This window comes from Tympanuchus pallidicinctus, unplaced genomic scaffold (genome assembly GCF_026119805.1).
Source record: "Tympanuchus pallidicinctus isolate F22 unplaced genomic scaffold, pur_lepc_1.0 scaffold11, whole genome shotgun sequence".
NCBI lineage: Eukaryota > Metazoa > Chordata > Aves > Galliformes > Phasianidae > Tympanuchus > Tympanuchus pallidicinctus.
Window position 1 is genome coordinate 19,463,428 of NW_026294627.1, and position 21,713 is coordinate 19,485,140.

Consider the following 21,713-nt stretch of genomic DNA (forward strand, 5'->3'; position numbering starts at 1 on the left):
CCTCGATGCCTCCTGCTGCTTGAGGGCCCAACCTGTTGTCAGGCTGACCGTTAAGCTGAAGGCGCTCAGCTTTTCAGAGGAACAAAACCTAAAGAAAAGCTTTTTCATCTTACATTTCTTTCTGATCTGGAATCAGATGAACTTGAATTTAGTATTTGATTAGTTGTATACAGGAAACTAAAACGCAAAGAGTCTCAGTATGTCAATCGGGAGAAGTGGCAGCAGCTCTGCCATACTACCTACCCAACCACTGGAGGCACACATCTGCCAGGAGGGTTGGAACAAGATGATCCTAAAGGTCCCTTCCAACCCAAACCACTCTACAATATCTTACTACTTTTGCACAGAGAAGTGTTACCACTCTTTTGTGCTGAAAATCTTTGGCATATTTCACTTCAGTATTAACCGTGTTCCCCACAAATATTTTATACCAGCTCTGTATCACAAAATACACTCACCAGCCAAGGCACTTCCACTCTGCAACCCATTTGCTTTCTGCTTCTCCTGAAATACATAACAGCAGTCCAGAGAAAAAGAGAGTATGTGACAAGAGATTTTGCTATTCTGGGAGAGAACAAAATCTGTGTTCTATTTTAGATTACTATGTCATTGTACCTGCAGGATTTTCCTCATTTCCACTGTTCCTCAAGTAAAATCAAACCTTTACAAAGCAGCAGTGGGAAGTAGCACAAGAGTAATTTGTAAGTCACGATTTCTAATTAGACAAGGAAAGTTAAGCTGCCATCAGTCACTCTGTGACCTCTTTGGTCACGGCAGGAGTAGCCACGAAGTTGCTGCTGTTTGCAGAGGGTGGCACTTGCTCAGATGATGGGAGAGAACCATGAGGAGGAAGACATTGGATCCAGTGCGTTGTATTTAGTGATCACGGGCCAGATCAGAAAGATCAAGGAAACTTTATAAGTTTTGTTAATCCCCCACAGCTACTTTGTACGTACTTCTGAAGCTGAACTTCCAAAATCTGGATCCTCCCATGGCATGAACTGGTTTTGGAAATACCCAGAAGTGTACATAGAGCACCCATCTCCTCATTGTGGATATTAAAAAAGGAGAGTTTACTAGCAAAGAGTAGAACCTTGCTTCATGAACTGAGTGATTTCTCTTTACACCTGGAATATTGCAAAGCCTTCCGAAATCCCCTATAAATTCGTACCTCCACAGAGGTCTTCCACAGTAAATAGATCATCTTTGAAACTTTCCAGTCAAGAGGAACTATATAATCATCTGGCAACAAGGATTCTGCAGGAGAAAATATTTTTGCAGTTGAGTGTTTGCATCTCTTCACGGCTAAAGAATATCACTGCATTGTCATTTTTGCTAATGCCTGCATGAGCCAGCAGCAAAGCCAAAACTGACATTTACCAAAGACCAGGGGAGGGGAGGGAAAAAAGATTTGGTTTTGTTTTCTTTTTTTTTATGCGAAGACTTTCGTTTCCCCCACACTCGCTGAACCACAGCACAAACAAAAACAGAAAGCTCTCAGCCCATAAATGCAACAAAACGCAGTTCTGTAACAGACTCCATGTTTTAAAATGCTTATTCCTAGGAAGCACTGCAATATTATCCAATAAATTACTTTCTAGTATGTTTTAACTGCAAAAACTCTTCACTTCTCAAGGAGCTGAAAAGAGATTCTTCATAGAAAAGCAGTCTAAAATATATTTTATGCTTATAAGAGAAACAGCCAACCAAGTAAATCAATTTAATCTTTCATTTATAGATATCCAAGGGCAATTACCACAATTTTTCCCTCCAAAATTATTAAACAAAAATTGTCTGCAATTATCACTCACAGATTCTATTGCCTGATGGAGTGGTTGGCAACCCTGCCTGCAGCATTCTGTAGTTCTACTTGTATGCCAATGAACAACCTATCACTACACAGCTGACCACAAAAAAAGCACAAGAACTTCTGGAGTTGTGAGAAAAACACGTTTGAATCAGAACATGGTCAGCATTCTGTGGAGCATTCACACTTTTGAGGAGAAAACAAACCCACAGCAATCACAAGCTGGGGAGAGCTCAGAGATATCAGGGGGGCTTTATATTCCTTAAAGGTTGTTTCCAAAGGAAACTCAGCTAGAATATTATACCATAGAATATCATATAATGGAATCATAGAATGGTCTGGGATGAAAAGGATCATCCAGTTTCAACCCCCTGCTATGTGCAGGGTCACCAACCACCAGACCAGGCTGCCCAGAGCCACATCCAGCCTGGCCTTGAATGCCTCCAGGGATGGGGCATCCACAGCCTCCTTGGGCAACCTGTTCCAGTGCGTCACCACCCTCTGGGTGAAAAACGTCCTCTAATATCTAACCTGAACCTCCCCTGTCTCAGTTTAAAATCATTCTCTCTTGTCCTGTCACTATTCACCCTTGTAAACAGTGGTTCCCCTTCCTGTTTATACGCTCCCTTCGCGTATTGAAGAGCCACAACAAGGTCTTCCTGGAGCCTTCTCTTCTCCAAGCTAAACAATCTAAACACCCAGAAACTCACTCACAGAAGAATGACATTTGCTGCACCCAACAGCTGAGTGCTTCGGGATGCCTGTTCTGTTTGCCATCCCCCTGGCCGATCACTTCTTTCAAGTCATGGCCAACTCCAGTCCCTCCTGGATGCTGGCAATCAAGACCACAGACATTAGTGCTTGCCAAGCTTAGATACTGTAGTAGTTGAGACAACCCCAATTGCTCCTGGCTGTGCTTAACCCTGCACATGATGTGGTGCCAAACTGAGGTCAGGCAGCACCGCAGGTTCTTTGAGCACACATCGAGGCCAGCAGTGCTGCCAGGGGGTTGCCATCACTGTTCTGGCAGGTAACACTGCCATCAGCTTGTATGATAAAACAAAGAATCAGCATGCCTGTTTTGCCACAGAGACAGAACATAAGCTGCTTTTCTGCTTTTTTGGTTAAATTCAATTCCACTGAAGCAGACAGGTGTACAGGCTCAACAACTCATCTGTGTTTTAAAATCTATTTGTTTGCCAAATCAAACTTACAGCTTTTTTCACAGGCTAAGTTTAGGCCAAGGAAGTTGCAGACCCTTACACACAGCGGCCGTGGGTGGCTCTTCCCATCACAGTGTGTTGCAGTGATTCCCAAACATGCCCATTGTTGCTGACTGCAGCTCTGTGCAGCCAGCTGGCAGTGATCTGGAAAGCACAGTTGCCACAAACTGCTCCTCCGAGCACTGATGGTGCTTCTGAGTAAGTTAATGTGCTGAACTGAAAGTACAAGCATAGGACAACTAGAGCTCCGGAAGGCAAACACGGCACTATGACACTCGGTCATGTGTGATTAAAAAGAAAGCACCGAATATCTGAAAATGCATCCTGTAAGTGGAACTTAAATGAGATTCTGGAAAAGGTTTTCAATTGTATCCAATCCACATTAGGATTTATGAATAAACCCCACATTAGGGCTTATTCCTTTTTCTTTGCTTATGAGAATATGCTACCATCATCCAGATAAAATAAAAATAAAAATCAAACATGCAGGTTTTATATAAGAGCACCCATTTTTCCATTTAATTTCATAATCAACAAATTAAAGCCTTTCTGAGAATGATGTATTCACATCAAGAGCTTTGGATTTGAAGTTGCTAAGTCAGCCTCACTCCAGAGAATGTAAGGGTGAGGCCAAACCCAATGGCCTTGGAGATGAAGCTGCTTTAAAAAAAGAAAAAGAAAGAAAGAAATTCACCAAAGCAGCAGCGACTCCTTTCAGTAGGGTTGCTATTTCATTCACTGTTACCTGCAGTCAAAATGAACATTTAATCACACACACGCGTATTTACACAGCAGCAGTAAGAAGAGCATTACCCAGCGGAAGACCTGGAGAACCAAAGAGCTGCACAAGTTGAAAAGCAAATCCTATGGATAAGGGAAGTCCCAGGAAGCTGGTTTTCATATTCACATCTTGTTTAAATGCGGGTGGAGAGGCCGCTGATGGCTCAGGGCCATCTGCTTTGTGCACATTTGCAACACACCTTTCCAAGATGCTCGGATCTTCTGCATATTCAGAAACAGCTTGAACAGAAGACAAAATATCTGGTTGGCTGCTTAAGACATCTGAGGAGATTTCACCTTCATCTTTGTTACCAACTGCCTGATGCTGCCTTGGATTTTGAGCTCGCTCCTCCTTTGTTCTGGAAATCACACAAACACTACAAGAATACTTTGGTGTTGGAGAAGACCTTCCCAAATGAAAATATGAAATAGCTCGTAAAGGGGAATCCACGTGAGGGGTGGGCAAGGAATGGGGGGCCTCAGGGCCACTGTACGGTGCAGCATACTCCTGAAACACCACGTTCTGTTCACGTCCCAGTCCACGGTCCTGCTGCAGAAAGCCCTTTTGCTCCACTTCTAATACACTTTCTGAGGGACCATCACCTTTTAGTGGGAGTTCCTCCCCTCCCTCCGTACCACCAGCAATCTCTCTGGGCAGATTAAACTTGGGTGCCAAGTTGACAATTCTTCTGTACCTTTTTCTCTTTGGTGCAACTGGTGCAGCATCATTTACTGGCATTGAACAGTGTGTGGAGGTGCTCCTGGGTTCCACAAGTGAACCCTCGTGCACTTCACCAGGCGAAGATGCCAACACACCATTGCTCTGTGTATTACCTGCCTTCTCAGTCACCTTTTCCTGGTGGTTCTCCTTTACCAGTCTCTCACTGTGCTGGAGGCAGTTCAGCTCTGTTGAACTGTCAGTGCACATCTGTTTGGGCTTCCTCGCTTTTTTCTGTCTTTGTTCACCTACCAACTTATCCTCAGACCAAGAAGAAGAAAGTTGTGCATCAAAATCCTTCTGTAATGCCTGAGTAGATAAATTAATTGAAAAAAAAGCCCAGGCATTAGAGCAGTTCTCTTCTGTTTTCATTGCACTTTTATTGTCTGTGTTACTATCAGGCACGTTGTAATGCACTTTGGAATTGTGACAGAGAGATATTTCTTTTTCTTCACCATTTAAAAGTAATTGTTCAGCTTCCATGTCAGGTTCACATGTACTTTTGCTTTCTGTGCTGGACAGTAGGCTGTTACCTTCACAGTTGCATTCTGCTTCTTGGATACAACTTGCATCATTCTTTACTTTCAGGGTACTGCTCTTGCAAAGATTTTCCCTATGCTTTTGATTCACTTCCTCATCATCAAACACGTTTTTGGTCGTGCTTCCAGTACAAAGGGGTTTCTTATCCGTTAGAAGTGAGCTGTCACTTTCTGCAGGCACTTCATGTGTCAGCACCCCATTGGATACAGCTGACATCTCTGTGACTGGAGAGCTCACAGCTTCTGTCCCGCTTTCCTTATCACCATTCAGCTGCTCCTCACAACCTCCCTTGGGATCCTCAGCACCTTCCCCAGATGCACACAAGGACTTTCTGTTTTCCTCTTCTGAGTCATCCCCCTCACTTTCAGATGTTTCCTGGTTGTCTGGAGTGAGACGAGCCGCTCCGCTTAAATTCTGCTTTGTGATTTCTGTCATCTTCATTTTTTTGTTTCTTTTTCGCTTTTTCCTCTGCTTTACTTTTGCCAAGGGATGTCCGTGGCTTTTCTTTAAAATTCTCTCCCTGTATGAAAAACAACAATAAAAGAGTTTAAAAACCAATATATATGTAAATATATTATAAATATTATATAAATGAACATACTTGTGGTGTGCCCTTTGAAGGCTATTTACCATTAATGATGGTCAAACACAGACCATCTGCTTTTTAAAACGGGCAGAACCTCAGATAAGAACTTCTATTGATTAAACACAAGTGTAGCCCTTACAATTCACAACAATCTTGAACATCTGACATATAAATAAATACAGTTGCAGTCTCAAAACTTAATTTTACTAAAAGCATCAAAGAAATCACTGCAATCCTGTTTCTGGATATCTTTCTAAATTCTTTTTAATAATAGATGCTAAATGCATTAATAATAGATGCTAAAGAAGTTGAAGAGCTTCTGCTATTCTGAAATTCCTGGAACGTCCTGCAGAGCAGAAGTGTACCAAGGAAGAAAAGGTCGTCCATTAGGATTAAATAGACTACACTTAGATTAGATGAACTTAAACCTGTACTAACTTAAAGCTTGAACAATGCAAAGGCACAGGGACTACAGCAACACTCTGATGCTGTTCGATGTATTATGAGTGGGCACATGTTTGGAGAAAAAAAATATTTCACGTTCTGTATTTGCAACGAAATAATACACTACAGACAAGTTAACTCAGCTGTAGGTAGTGATTTAAAGAGAAACTTGCCTGCATTTCCCCACAGATTCAATAGATAGCAGCCCTAGCAATGACTTCTCTGAAATTGTGGTCTTAGTTAACCCTGAAACGAACAGGAGTAAGAAAAACCTTCTGGGCAACAGTGCAGCCACAGCATTACTAAACCAGAACAGGATCCAAAAGCCCCAGTGCCTTCATGTGGCTGCAATGAGTGCCATGCTTCACAGGGAAGACCCTATGGGAAAGCACACACATCTAATTGCCATGAAGTGGTGTCCACTTCTGGAAGCATCCTCCTAGGAAATCAGATTTCCTTCTAATGTTGGTATTTGAGTCTCCGTGGTGCTCCTCACAGTAGTGAAATCTGACTTCCTCTTGCACAAATGAGTACATTTTCAATGCAGGGCACTGTGCTTTAATTGCAGGTGCCTGTACTGCAGGTACATATTAGTCAAGATGAGTTTTACTTAGCATTCTGCTCACACTGAAACATACTTCCTCTCACCCCAAGGAGAGGCAGACTGCCTGGAAAAAAGAAAAGTAGTTTCAGGACTGACTACATTTCCTTTAGCTATTGAATGAAATTGCAGGAAAGTAAAATGTCTTCAACAGTAATTAAAGAGGGTTTTGTTTGTTTGTTAGGTGTAATCCAGATTTGTCTGAACTGTATACTTACCACAGAACGCGCCTTAAATCCTGACACCAACATTCCTCCTTTTGAAAAGGAGCTTTAGAAGTGAATTTAGAAGAGGAAGTTCTCTGAGGTTTTCAAAATAATAATGCCCCTCACGAACAGCGTATCAAAGAGCATTCTATTTGTGCTTGCTCTGAATGGAGCATGGAAATAAAACAGCAGATGTGAGCATCAGTTCCATGGAGAATCTGGTATTTTATCTCTGTGCTGTCATTGACAGCTCTGCAGAAATGACCAGATTGCCAGCTTCAGCACCTAGCACAGGAAGGCTGAAATCCAGCAGCAAAGGATCAGACTCCTCCAGCCTCACCATTGCAGTAGCTGTGCCTGCTCACCATTCAGCTCCCCCAGATGTGGGTTTGTGCTGCTGCCCACAGGTGGGAACCTCAGCCTCAAGCACATCTCTGCTGCCCAACTCCTTTACCTGACCGTCCTTTCAGGATAATCCTGACAGACTTTCTTGGGGTGGGATGGCAGGCTAAGAGATACTGAAGAACTCAGCTGGGGGGCCAGCACATTTATTTCCTCTCCGCACCATTAATTCAGATTCAAGAAGCAAAAACATACTGGAAAGGATTCACTTTAGAAGGCAAGAACAGCAGAAACACACCCACCAAATAACAAAGATAACACTGGATAACTCAGAGAAACCAGCAGCTGTTACTGCACTGGAACTGGAGCATGTCGTAATAGCGATGGTAGCAAATGTTGGTCCAGGTGGATGATTTTATATGCCTGGAAATATCACTTCATAATGAGAACCAACAGTTCATATTAAATACAACCACACCACTTCTCTACTTTGGAAGAGAGATTTTAGATCAGTTCAGTGAAATTCGTTTTTTAAGGGTTTGGATTTCCTCCAGAAAGGACTGAAACAAAAAGGGATGTGATGGACTGCTGAAGGCAGAGTAAGTAATTTCATTACTCTTCACTCTTCTCAGCCAGCTAGTCCTAACAAAACACTGCCTCTGACAAACGCTGTCATGTGGCACTGTGATGCCACAGCTGAGATTTCCTGGTGTGGGCTATCTCCAATATCATGTAAAGGTTGTTTTTTTTTCATGTAATAAAGTGAATTGTCTACTAACTGTCTTAAATTTTAACCCAGTTCCTCCTCTTTTAGCCCACCCAGTGCTTTTTGGTAGTTTTCCCCACTCATAAAGCCGCATGGCACATGGAGAAAGTTTGAGAACCAGCATGGAGATAGACTTCTTCCTTGACAGGAACAATTGCTAGCAAGTTGTTTTAAAGCACACAAAGCACACTCAAGTTGGAAGGAAAACATTGCAGGTTCAGTTGTTATTTACATTTTGCCATGTATTATTAATTTTAAAGAGACACAACTGTTTAGTAATAAAGACCTTAACAATGTAGTATTTTTGTTGGAAGAGGAATTCACTGCCTATAATGACACTTGGAAATTTCTCAGCCTGCCCCTTGGGCAATGTGTAAAGCTTTTCCCCATAACTCTGTTACACATGACCTCAAGGTTTAACCCAGTGCTCAAAACAGCACCCACAGCCTGAGAGGCAGCACTCAGAGCCTTCACTGGAAAAACAGCATTTTCATCAGAGCTGAGGCTGAACACACAAAGAAAACGACCTATGGAAGGTAGCTATATATATAATTTTTTTTTTTTTTTTAAACTGGAAAATGACGAAAAGAGGAAAAAAAAAATAGCAGATATTTGAATGAAAGTTTATTTTAACTTCAGCTCTACCACACATTTAAATTGATGTCTCCTTGATGTCAAAACATGTCTGTAGTAATTACTGTAATGGAAATACAGAGGAACTGATAAATTAAAGATTCTGTATGACATTTAGCAATGAGCTACACACTCTGAGAAAATTACCATTGATTTCCAAAGTCTCCATAAGGAGTAACTTTCAGTGAGAGCTCTACTAGAGCTGCTTATATAAAGAGGTAATTGCCAGGATATGGTTTGCTTTCCCTTCCTGGTTAAGTCCACGTACATGATTGAATGAACACATCCTTCCTCGTTACCCAACATGACAACAGCAACAAGCAGAAACAGTGGCTATAACTTCGGAATAACAACAACAAAAACCACAGCACCAGCCTCCCTTGTTGCATATTTTGCCTTTCACTCTTAAATGACTGCTGAAGATGCAGTTCCTCAAAACCAAATGGAACAGTGGCACTAGGTGATGAAGCAACAGGGAAAAACCGTATGCAAAGTAAATTTAAGCCTGATACCCTAAAAAAAAAAAACAAAAAAAAACCTGCTCAGCAGCACAGGGCTTCCTGAAAGGTGAAATTCCATCAGATGCTGAGCATCCAACTTAGCAGTTCCAGTACCCATCTCTTGCTGGTTCTCCAGCAATCCTTCACAGGTGGGTTCAGCTGCTTAAACCAGCACGGAAAAGCAAGCATAACCTTTTTGTTGTTGTTGTTGAGCCAATTCAAGACACCAAAACAAGAAGAAAAATATGTGTGTGTAGCTGAGAGAACAAAAGTGGTGAGAGCAAAGTAACTCTTTTCAGCAGCAGAAAGTTGGGATAGAAATTCCTCATATACAATTGATAAGAAATGCTTACACATTGCAATGCTGTAAATTAATGCTACTCATCCCAAATCAGTAATAATCCTACTAACTGGGTTCAATCTAAAGTAACTCTATGCATGGCAGAGGGTTGGAACTAGATGGTCTTTATGGTCCCTTCCAAGCTGAGCTATTCCATGGTTCTGTTATTCTTCATTTCCCAACAGCAGTGAGAAGGAAACTGCATCCTCATGAAATACACTATTCTGTCACAGTGCTCAAAGAGTTACTCCAGTTCTGACCACTCTACAGGACTGCTGCTTATATGGTTCCATGCACTCCATAACCAGCCATCACATTTCTGATCCAGACACAGGAGACAATGATCCAAAGAGAGCACAGAGAACAGCACACGACAGGTTTGATCACAGCATGTCTTTAGAAGCTGTCCATTTAATCAAATACGCACGCAAGTTTACTTTGAAGTAAAACATGTAAAGAAATCAACAACAACCAACTGAAACCCATCAAAAACTCCACCTACCTTAGATGCTAGTCACAGCAATTCAGCTTCCATATGATGGTCCATTCACTCCACCATTTGGGGCGTAGTGATCATACTGATCGCTTTCCTACCTGCTTGATGAAAGCTGTGCCTGTCTTCCGACAGAAAAAGCTCTTTTCCTTCTCCTCCTCTGGCTATTTCTTCATGGAACGTGTTGAACAACACTAAGGAAATCCACCCTGAATGCACTGATTGATACATTCACATGCACACACACACACCCTGAGAGCATTTCTGCCCAGTATCAAGTATCTACTTCCTGAACAAGTGGAACAGCCACTCTCAACATCATTTAGGTGCCACAAACATCTCACCAGACATCTCAAAATACTAACCAGAACAAAAAACAATAGAAAATTATCACTCTTATTCACGAAGGCTCAAATAATCAATTTCCACTTAAGCTCCCTCTGGGAAAATTCTGTATTGAAGCAGCTGCCAACACTACCACCTGGAAATACAACAGGAACCATGTTCTCAAGTCCAATAACATTCTAAGATAAGTTCTATTACTTGTGTGATAACAGCTTAACCATGAAGACAACCTGTTCAAAATGAACCCAGGCTAGACAACAAATACACTATTTTGAAAAGCTGTTTGAAGACACATGTAGTCAAACATGTACTAGTTAAAGTTCAATGCAATCTGCTGTGCAGCACTCCTTCCTGATTTGCTATTGACATGAAGAAATCTCTGTATGAGGCTTTTAGAACACTTTCTAAAACAGGATGGAAAAATCCCACTTTCCCTGGCAATGAGCAATCTGCTCTGTATAATGTTTTTGAGCAAACTATCATTAAATATACATATCTGGATACAAAGCAATCAGTTCTGATTAAATCCTAAGCACTGTCAGTAACAGCAGAGCACATTTCACTCTAAAGCAACTCAGGCTGGAAACCATCAGCTGAAGCAAAGACTACTTGAAGTAAATTAACAAAAAAAAACACTATTTCTTACCAGAGAATAGAGAAATATGTATGGTGATGTATCACTATCACACTTGAACACAAAGGTAACAACCACCAAAACCAGAACTTAGTCATAAGCAAACACAACAAAAAGGTGTTAAAGCCAAAACCAGATTTTTACAGAGTAAAGTGTTGGCTGCTCTTTGTCAGGGCATGATCACACCAAACCAAATGTAAAATGCAGTTTGACGGAAGACAATGAAAACCAAACTGATGAGAATCATGAGTAGGGGCATAAGAATCATAGAATGGCCTGGGATGAAAAGGACCTCAAACATCATCTAGTTTCAACCCCCTGCTATGTGCAGGGTCACCAACCAGCAGACCAGCCTGCCCAGAGCCACATCCAGCCTGGCCTTGAATGCCTCCAGGGATGGGGCATCCACAGCCTCCTTGGGCAACCTGTTCCAGTGCATCACCACCCTCTGTGTGAAAAACTTCCTCCTGCTACCTAACCTAAACCTCCTGTCTCATTTTGAAACCATTCCCCCTAATAATAACGAAGCAACAAAGGTGCATTGAGGCGTCAGTGGTCAGAGTGATCAGGCACTGGAATGGCTGCCCAGGGAGGTGGTGGAGTCGCCGTCCCTGGCAGTGTTCAAGAGGCGTCTGATGAGGTTTGATCTGTGAGATCTGGTTTAGTGCTTGTGGTAGCAATGGTGATGGGAAGACGGTTGGACTTGATGGTCTTGTAGGTCCTTTCCAACCTTGTGACTCTTTGATTCTATGATTCTATGATAATTATCACTATTAGTTCTGCATTTTTGTCAGCAGTAAAAAAAGCGCTCATAAAAACCCGCACCAATGGAGGTGACACACTGCCACTGCTGCCACTGCTGAAAAGCAGCAGCCACTCCCTCACTGCGCTCACATCCACTGTTTGGTCTCCATAGAGATGTCTATGTCTAAAGCAGTCAGTGGGTGCCATTTTTTTCCTCATGGAGGAATTCAGTGCCACCTTTGCTTCATCTGCATTTCTATGTCAGACTGCCCCCCTGCTGCCATTTGCCACACAACAACAAAATGTAACAATATTGATGGGAAGGCTCATCCTCTACTGCCGTACCACCACCAAGGCAGCAATGCAGCTGGTGATTGAGAAGCATTCTCTGTTAGATATGAGATAAATAGCTCTTTTGATAAGTAATTTATGCTAGAAATAGCCTCTGGAGATCACAGGGTCCATCATCTGCTCAAAGCAACACCAGCTTAGATCTAGTTGCTCAAACTTGCCTTGCCCAGACAAGTTGCAATGCTTCAAGAACAGGCATTACACAGCCTCCGGGGAACCTCCGCCACTGTCTGACCAACATCATGCGAGTTTGTTTTTTGTTTTTTAATTTTCCCATAAGATCTAACCAGAATTTCCCATGCTGTAACCTCTATCAGTTGTTTCTCATCCGATAAAAGCCTGGCTCCAGCCTCACAGCCTCCCCTTTGGAAGTTGAAGCCCACACCAAGCTGTCTCAGCCCCAGCATCGTCTTCTTCAGGCTGAACAACCCCACTCCTCACAGGTTGTGCACCATGCTGCAGGTTGAAGCACTCTGCCTCAGAACCCTGTGCTCTACTCACTCCTGTATCACATCTTACTCATAGCAAGGATCTCAAAGCTGCACATCCTCAACATGAGCACCACAAAATCAACAGTTAAAAAAAATCAACTCATTTAATCTCTTTACAACTCACTTCCCTACAGAACAGTTATACCATAGTCAGTTATCTACTCACAACAAAGCCTTTCTTCAAGATCCAGGACAAAAAGAGACAGCGAACGTAACTTCAATATTCATTATTAGAAACAGGAACTCAGTCCAGACTGCTGGAACCAAACAAAAATACAGAATGGAACCCAATGCTCCAGCTGTGTTTTCCATATACACATCTGTAGAATGCTACTTATAATCCCATATACAATGCTATAAAGTCCTGTAAATGGAAATTTCATGAAGTGAAGAAGTTTTGGTATTTTCTCAGGCACACCTCACTGAACATTTGGAGTGTGTATCAAACAATTTAACCTACACTCTGCAAATGGAGCTCAGATACGCATGCCTGTCTGGCTTCAGATCCAATGTCTACACTTTAGTTTTCATGAATCTTGGAAAGCAATGTATTCATCTCACAAGCAGAGTAAAACTGCAAGGAAAAAAGTTCAGTGGGGAGAAGTAAGATAACCCAATCCACTCCAAAGCATGTCCATCCACCACTGGAGAGTTCATGGCACAAGCAGTGTGCGGGAAAGAGGTTTGGTAAACTATTAGGATGGGAGGTAACAGTTTTAAGTTGCTCCAGGGGGGGGTCAGGTTGGATATGAGGAATAATTTCTTCTTAGAGTGATGAGGTGTTGAAACAGCCTGCCCAGGGAGATGGTGGAGTCACCACCCCAGGAGGTGCTCAAGAAAAGGGCAGATGTGACAGAGATGCAAAAAAATATTTAACACCATTGGAAAGGCTGCAAGTAGGGCTAAGAAAGTTACTTCATAGTTACAGCACATCCTGACTCAGCAGAACATGGCAGTTACAGCACTATGAAGCAGTAAGGTACACATTACAAGGTCAAGGATCGCCTACCTGAGGAAGGAAGGAGCAGCTCTCAATGGGAAAATAGCTCTTTCATCTAAAAGGAAATGCAAAGACTCGTTCCAGATGCCATACTTCTCAATACTTCTATTATTCTTGATCAATCTGTCACAGCCTACACAAAGCCAAGGACATCACTTGCTGCTTTTCTGTTACCACAAAAATAAAAATGTAAATGATGTGACCCTGATAAACTCTTATATAATGTACTGCTTTATCTTCCACACACCTTAAAAATAGCTACTTTATCCATACAGAATCACAGAACAGCTCAGGTTGGAAAAGACCTTAAAGATCATTGAGTCCAACCACAACCTAACCATCCTACCCTAACAACCCTCTGCTAAATCATGTCCCTGAGCACCACATCCAAACGGTTTTTAAACACATCCAGGCATGGTGACTCAACCACCTCCCTGGGCAGCCTATGCCAGTGCTTAACAACCCTTTCTGTAAAGAAGTTTTCCCTGATATCCAACCTAAACTTACCCTGGCACAACTTGAGGCCATTTCCCCTCATCCTGTCACCTGTCACCAGTGAGAAGAGACCAGCCATGTGTATGTAAGCCCATATTTTTCTGCGAAGTGAATATAAGCTGATTTACAGCTATCCAAGCCAGTTAGCTTACTCAGAGAAAAACATAAACCCTAAATTGATGTATCAGCAGATTCTCATTTAGGAAATAAAATAGAGCTTAAATCTAACAAAGATTATGGTATTTCAGCAAAGCCATACAGCCCTTGCTTTTGTTTTGGAAGGATGAGAAGATAAAATAATGAAACAATGGTGAAAAAAAATAATGAAAAATGTCACTGAAGAAACATTGAGGAAAAGTATTCTCGCATATCAGATCTATAGAAAACATCCAAACTTTTAAACTGACCATCTGATTTCAATTTTATGAACTGCATTTCAACACTATGTTGTCTCATAGCTTCTTACCAGGAGTTGCAATACAGGTCTCTTTTCTTTTGCATGGATTCTCAATTCTCAACAGACATCTCATGATGTACCAGCAGAGAGGGAAAGAATTTCCTCCAACTAACTGGATTGCTGGAAGGAGGCAGGAGTTCAAATGACATGTATAACATCGACAAATGCGAAATGATGAAAATATTTCTTTTTGCAGCTCATTGAAAATGAATTATATTGGTCAGCTCAAAAAAAGAAAGTACTGACACACTCTAAATTACATCAGGAAAGAGAAAACAATCAAAGAAAAATGAGCTAGACAGAGCCCGATCTTCTGTTATCTACCATAGAGCAATAACGAAAATGTACCAGCCCTGCAGAATGCTTCAGGAGACAAAACATGTAAGACAAAACCCTGGCTTTCATCTTTACTGGAAAAAAAAAAAAAAAAAAAAACCCACAATAAAAAGAACAAACTTAAAGTATCACAGCAAAACAGACTAGAACGAACCTAAAGGGGCACGGCCACCAGAACAGAAGGCTTAATAGGACACCATGTAACATCATATTTGAAAAAAAAACAAAAACCTGCTGTTACATTAGGTCTGATGTTTATTATTATTATTTTTGTAAATGAAAAAGTAACATAAATCATCTGTCAAAGCTTTTAGTACTTCAGGAAATCAAGATACAGAAGTTTAGATCAAGCAGTAAAACTAGAGCTTTTCTGCCCCTTTATTAACATCAGCTGCCTGCTAACAAAATATGCATGTTTCACTGATTTAAATGTCATGATTAGGAAAGTAAAACTACAGCTAAGCACCTGAACTCTTCTGTTTAAATTTACTTACTGAACACTTCACTAGTGTGAAATATGCAGCAGATACTCAGAACCTGCCTTTGCTACGCTAACATTCTACATTCTACCTACTATTTCTGTCACTATTTCATCAAATACTGTGAACTAGCAATTCTCTAGAAATCAAAACCAAAAGAAAACAACAGCAATGCATCTGTGATGTCTGACAAATCAATAGGTGTACTGCATAAACACTATGCTGGATAATAAAAATAACTAGATTTCAAGTCCAGTGGAACTGAGTTCTAACTGAGAAGAGTCCTTACATTTCTAGTATGTACTTGTTGGCAAAATAAGACATCTTCCTCACTTGCGAGGAGAAATTCAACACCTGCAGCACATGTATTTCATATCCTCATTTTTATTCCCATATTTAAACCATAGTATAATATGCCATCAGTGACAAGAAAGCAACTTCTGTCTCAGATGCATGCATTTGTAGTTAGTAGCTTAAACCACAAATGTGAGACCCCCACAAAACGTGAACATACTGTAAACAATTGTGTTTTTACCTGTTATGTCGCTGCACTTACCTTGGAATACAGCATTACAGATTAAGCAGTTTCCAATAACTCTTTGATTCTATGACAAGTTGCAAAGCACTCTGTTCTTGTTATGTGTCTTTTGCAACAGCAAGCCTACGCTGATCAACATGCCTCTGCATGTCAGAACTGCTCCCCATCCACAACAATTTATTAAAGCATTAAAACATGGAAATGCTCCATCCTTTTAAAGCAGTAATAATTCATGTCTACTTAAATCCAAACTTTCAGTTAGAGAGAACGTCAGTGTCAACTGAAAACTGCTTTTAAAAAAAGCCCATTTCCTTTAAAAACTGAAGATGGGTACCTTTTTTTACAGTACTTTTTCACTGATTACCTTTTGGTAATATCTGAGCACGCTCTATGAACAGCACATTACTTCATCCCTTTATCATGGTTTAAGGTACCACAGATCACGTGAATAAATTAGATGAGTCTCTCAAAAAAAAATTAAACTTCTAATTTGAAGTGTACTTTTATACTGAAATATAAGAACATGTAGATAATTAAAGCATTACGGATCATTGACAATTATTTCCACAATTCTCTTGAGACAGGGAAAAGGTGACCATGGAAATTAAGATATAGTAACACAATTGGTATCAATGTTAAATAACAAGCAAGAGCTTTTTTTTAAAAAAAAAAAATAGTATACACGGCTCAATATATTAAGAATCCATGCACTACTTGCATTATTTTTCAAATCATTACAGCAATATTTAAATGTGAAACTGCACACTTCAACTCCTGCAGTTAATCAAATTCCTTAGAAAAGTATTATTCTTGACACGGGTTAAATTGTACAAATGTAGACTTGCACAGTAGTTGTGAAAAACCACAGAAAGATACTTTGTTACACACCTGGATTTTCAGGTTTCCTTATTCAGACTTTAAAGATAAAGCACCTTGTAGGGCCCCTATGACACACTGTCTATAAGTAAAAAAAGGAAACCATGCTGGCTTCACCATTCTCCAAATTCTGATGACTATTACATTGTAATAATAACAAAACAGACAACAGAATTGTTTGAGCTAGGTTCTCATACTCTTCACAAGCCTTCAAGATCTACTCAGTCAGTGTTTCAGAAAATCAAACACAGTCAGAGCTGAAGAGTTGTTTCAGCCAACAGGTTAACAGCAGCGCTCGTCTGCATAAAAGCTTAAGAATAAAAAACTTGCACTGAATTACTAAAACAACACTGAAGACAAATATATTTTATTAATACAGAAAGCAGTTAGAAAGCAAGCAAAGTGAAAGCTTATGAATTTATCAGGCTTTAAGCAAAAAAAAAAAAAAAAAAAAAAAAGTAATAAATTAGTCTATCTCCATGCTGGCTCTTTTGCTGTTATGTGCTGAACAGATCACGTTGGCTGTGCCAAAGAGCACAATCTGGTTTTACAGAGGTATACCCATTACTTGCATTGAATGGATGCACCCCAACTGATGAGATCTGACAGCTTAATTAAATGCTTCATTTTTAGATGAAAGAAATGGGCTAAGAAAGACTTGATGAATTCCGCCTGCAGTGATAAAATTTAGGTTTTTTAGACACAAAAAGGTCAATGGTGTGCAGACACCATCGTATTCTATAATCTGCTGTAGAGAAATGAATAAATAAATTAAAAAAGAAATCGAGGTCACAGAGTTTAAGGCTGGTGAATACTGTTGCTTCAGCTGAGGGGAGCTTCTGAGATGAACCACAAAATACATGCCTTCTTTTTGCCAACAGCTTTTGGCAATATCTACCAGTTAAACATAAGCACAACCCGAGACATCATTGTTTTTAAAAAGCAAAGTCTCATCAAAGATAATGAGAATCATTAAAATTGATTAACACATAAATAATCTCTTCTTTCGGGACTGAGTTTCCAAAGATATCTAACAGGACCTTCTTTAAAGAAAACCTTCTGTACAGTTATTTGTTGTATGAAAACATCTTTGTCTTAGGTTTCTGTAGAAAGACTACGCTACGCCTCGTATCAAATATTTTACTGAAATCATACTTATTACAACTGTAATAAATATAGCTTTTAAAAACATTTAATGTACAATTTTATTTACATGAAAGTCCACTAAAGGAACAACCTCCAGAAAGAAATGGTCTCGAACCAGGCCTATTTAAACCAGAAAATCCACTGGTTTATTGGAGGTGGTGACGTTTTTTAGAAGGGGAAGTAACAGATTTTTATCACTGACTGCAACTGTGTTATCGGCTACTGGAAACACTGAAAGAATTCCATGAGTCTGTATTGCCTCCCCACCTATGTCTTCGCTGCAGAGGTGGCCTCTGTGTGTGTTTGTGAGGAGGTAACTCTGAATTCATGACAACAGGTATGGATATTTGATATTCGTATCGTTCCAACATCTGAGCAATCTTCTCACGAGTGACCCCATGTTTATTCCTCCTACAAAAATAAAAATTTAAATGAATTGCCTGGTATGGTTATGTTTACAGTCTGTAAGAAAAAAAAAAATTATTTCACAATTTTTCTCCTTGCTTCTCATTTCTAAAAGAACCAGATGTATTTTCCTGTATTTCTTAGCAGTAATCTTTACATAATTGAAAAACATACATACAACTGAGTCAAGTGATTGCATAAATTTTAATTTGAAACTTTATAGCATTTCAAATTTAAACTTTTTTACACTCTATTCTAATTCTCTCAGTATTCAATTTGCATTAATGCTTATTTTATTTTTAATAATTCACCACTGAAAGCACTAAGTACCAGAGAACAATGCAGCCATTCTTCTTTATAAAGAAATTTGCTGTTATTCACTAGGACAGCAGCATACCTAAACAGCCCTAGAAACATCTTTGTTCCTATTTATTCTTAAGATTTTATATTGTATACTAGCTAACGAGTAGAGAGATTAATGCCTTATAGACTATTACTCTATTATTTGGGAAAATAAACTAGCATCAGAAATGGAACTATATGATTTCAAGACTTAGAGACAGAATATTTTCTCATCAATGAAACTAAGAGAAATGAAGAGAAACATTTCAAAATTATTTTTCAAAACAAGCAGTGCATGCTCATACTTGTATCTACTATACAGTAGATACTATACAGTATATATCAGTATTTTACTGATACTTGTTTCAAATTTAGAAATAGACACAAAAAGGACAGATATGGCAGATAATGGAAAGCATCAAAGCAGCCAAAAGAGACAATCTGTTCTTGCAGCAGTGAACAACCACTGCTTCCAGAGAGAACTGGGCCTATTAAGAACCTGAGACACCAGAAATTACATTGTAATGCTTCTATTTCCTCAGCACCTATGGAATAACAACTCAAAATTCACATTAATAGAATTTCAGCCTCCTCTAAAAACACAACAATGAGGTTAAAGCACAAACTGAGTGTCAGAGAATTACCAGCACTGCAACAGAACTGACTCTAGAAAAAGATCAAGACAGCACATCCTCCTTTGGTATGTCTTCCCTAATCTTTTTGGCAGCCTGGCTACACCAAAGGAACATAAAGGCATCTCGTCCTTCACCAACACTTGTACCAGCAATATCTCCTAGCAGACAGTTACACTTTGAAAGCTTTATCTGTTGATAACAGCCAGTTTCTGTCACTATTAAAAGCTTCTACATTAGAAGAATCTTGCCACGCAGAGCGCCCCAATCTATTGATAAAATAATACTACATAGACATTACTACCTAAAAATAAAAAAGTAAAACATCAGCACAAGTTCAATGAAGTCAGTGCCAAACTGCAGTTCTATGATCACACTGAGGAAAAATGAATATATTTCATTTGCTTGCATTTCCCTTCTGTTTATATATTCAGCAGGTAAACTTTGACATCTATCCTCAAATACTGCTCTGACAGGATACCTGTTATTTGCCAGAAGTCTGAATCAAACGCACACCTCCATGTTCTGCCTCCTACTCTGAAATCATAAAAGCTCTCTGAAAGAGGGTAATGTTTTCATCCACTGCTAAGTAAGCTCTTAAAACATCTCTCTTCAACCAATGTGCCACTTGTTTGTTCCAACTTGCAGTTTTCAGAATTATCTAAAAATTACATCTGGAAGTACAAAATCCTTTACATAAGAGGTCTAAAAACTTAGTAACATGTCTTAAGCACTGCCACAAGACACACACATGGGAAGTCAAGATGTTTCCACAAGCTATGTGAAGAACACTAAACTAGAAGCAAAAAAATCACACACAAGTGAGTCTAAAGACAATATGTACCTCATCAACATGAGGAAGAAGACACTGAATGCACATTTATCATGTTCCTGACATCAGGCATTCACCTAGTGTCAATTAGTCTCTTTTCCTTTCAGTAAGGCTTTGCTCTTATTTCTTAAACACTAGGCTGTGGCAGAAATGACTTAATAAAGGTATCTAGAAAAACACAAGACTCCTAGAATATCAGGACAATCTAGTACTGAATAAATGTTATGAACAATTCTATCAGACAGTGCCACCAAAAGAAAAAAAGAGGGGAGGGAGAAGGGAGGGAAAAGAGAAAAAAAAGAAGGATATATTCAAAATACTTTGGCTAGGTAAAGTACAAGCTAGCTTGGTTTTATTCCAAACAGCAGAAACAAAGATTGTAAATAGTGACCTAGGAGGGAATCAGAATGCACGACTCCAGACAATTAATAGGTTCTCTGGATTTATGACTAGGGCAGTGTTTACTCAGGTAGTGCCCAAAATGTCGAGCTCAATGTAAGGGGAAAATCCCCAAACTACAGTACCTCCTATCATCTATTTCCTAAATACACTAAATAGGGAAAACAACAACATGAACTTGCAAAATAAAATACCACATCACCACTTTTCCTAAACCTCCCAATAAACAAAGTTTACTGGCCATGCACATCTATTCAAATACATAAAGCAACTGGATTGGCCAAAAAAGATCCAGAAAACTCACAAGGTGAAATCACTTCATAGTTCAAGGGCTTTCCTTTCGTTTTGTTAGGGATAAAAAATTTTGGTCTTACAGTTAATGACCAGACAAGGAAATCCAATGATAACAATAACATTTCTCTTTTTGCTTTAACTTTGTTACCTATTCATGAGAAAACATCCATTTTCCTAGAAAATTCTAGTTTGTCTCATGCAAAGGAAATCTCACACTGAACATCTTAGAAATGCCTGATTACTGTAACAGCTTCCTTCCTAACTTTGCAGTGCTGTATCATAAACCAGAAAAATTTATTAGAACTCATCTCAAAGAGAGAGACTCCATCCCTAACAATAAATCACAAGTAGCTTAGGACTAAAAGAAGAAAATTTTAGAAGATTTATCAAGAACACACAAAAAAAATGAAGTCTCAGTCAGTAACACAGGTATTACACACGTGGTGTTTTGTAGCGGCTATTTTACAAAGCCGAAATAACGATACACCAAGTCATCTGGAGACAAACAAAATTGTGAACAGTAAGAGAACACTTTATCAGCCATGATAGTATTAAATTGCATTTCAAACACTGAAAGTCCCCTAAGTTGGGCTGGTACCTCTCAGATTCCTAAAGAATATCTGCCTGAGACAAAAGAGAAATTTACCAAGAATAACCAACAGCTTTTGAGGCACTCTCACAACCCACAGGCTCGACAACTTATGTCCAAATTAATACTCTAAGATCTAGATGCTCTGAAGATTAGAAATGGTTTCACAAAATCCTGTGATAGAATAACCTAAAACACAAACTTTCTATTTAATCTGTACTGAATTGGAATGCGCTACTGTTCCCTGATGAAGAGACATTTAAAGAAAGAAAACATAAAGAAAACATAAGGCACTTCTATTGATGCACTCTTAATTTCTTCTTACATTCTAACTATTTATTGTCTGTTT

General features: G+C 39.6%; 1 protein-coding gene across 9 annotated transcripts in view; it reads right to left on the reverse strand.

The window, feature by feature from the left end:
- Window positions 1-21,713, reverse strand: part of N4BP2L2 (NEDD4 binding protein 2 like 2) — a 44,220-nt gene that overhangs the window by 3,882 nt on the left and 18,625 nt on the right. For 3 of the 9 annotated variants that reach the window (XR_008203479.1, XM_052671129.1, XM_052671126.1), the window contains 4 exons: window positions 18,139-18,282; window positions 3,844-5,588; window positions 1,172-1,257; window positions 459-504 (listed from right to left, as the gene is read on the reverse strand). Coding sequence is in view for 7 of the 9 variants with exons in the window: in XM_052671129.1 (XP_052527089.1) it covers window positions 459-504; window positions 1,172-1,257; window positions 3,844-5,588; window positions 18,139-18,282 (2,021 nt within the window). In the remaining 2 variants the exon portion in view is untranslated. Of the gene's footprint in view, window positions 1-458; window positions 505-1,126; window positions 1,258-3,843; window positions 5,589-15,069; window positions 16,808-17,076; window positions 18,283-21,713 lie in introns of those variants that run through there. The other 6 variants (XR_008203480.1, XM_052671127.1, XM_052671128.1 and 3 more) reach the window with 6 other exon arrangements.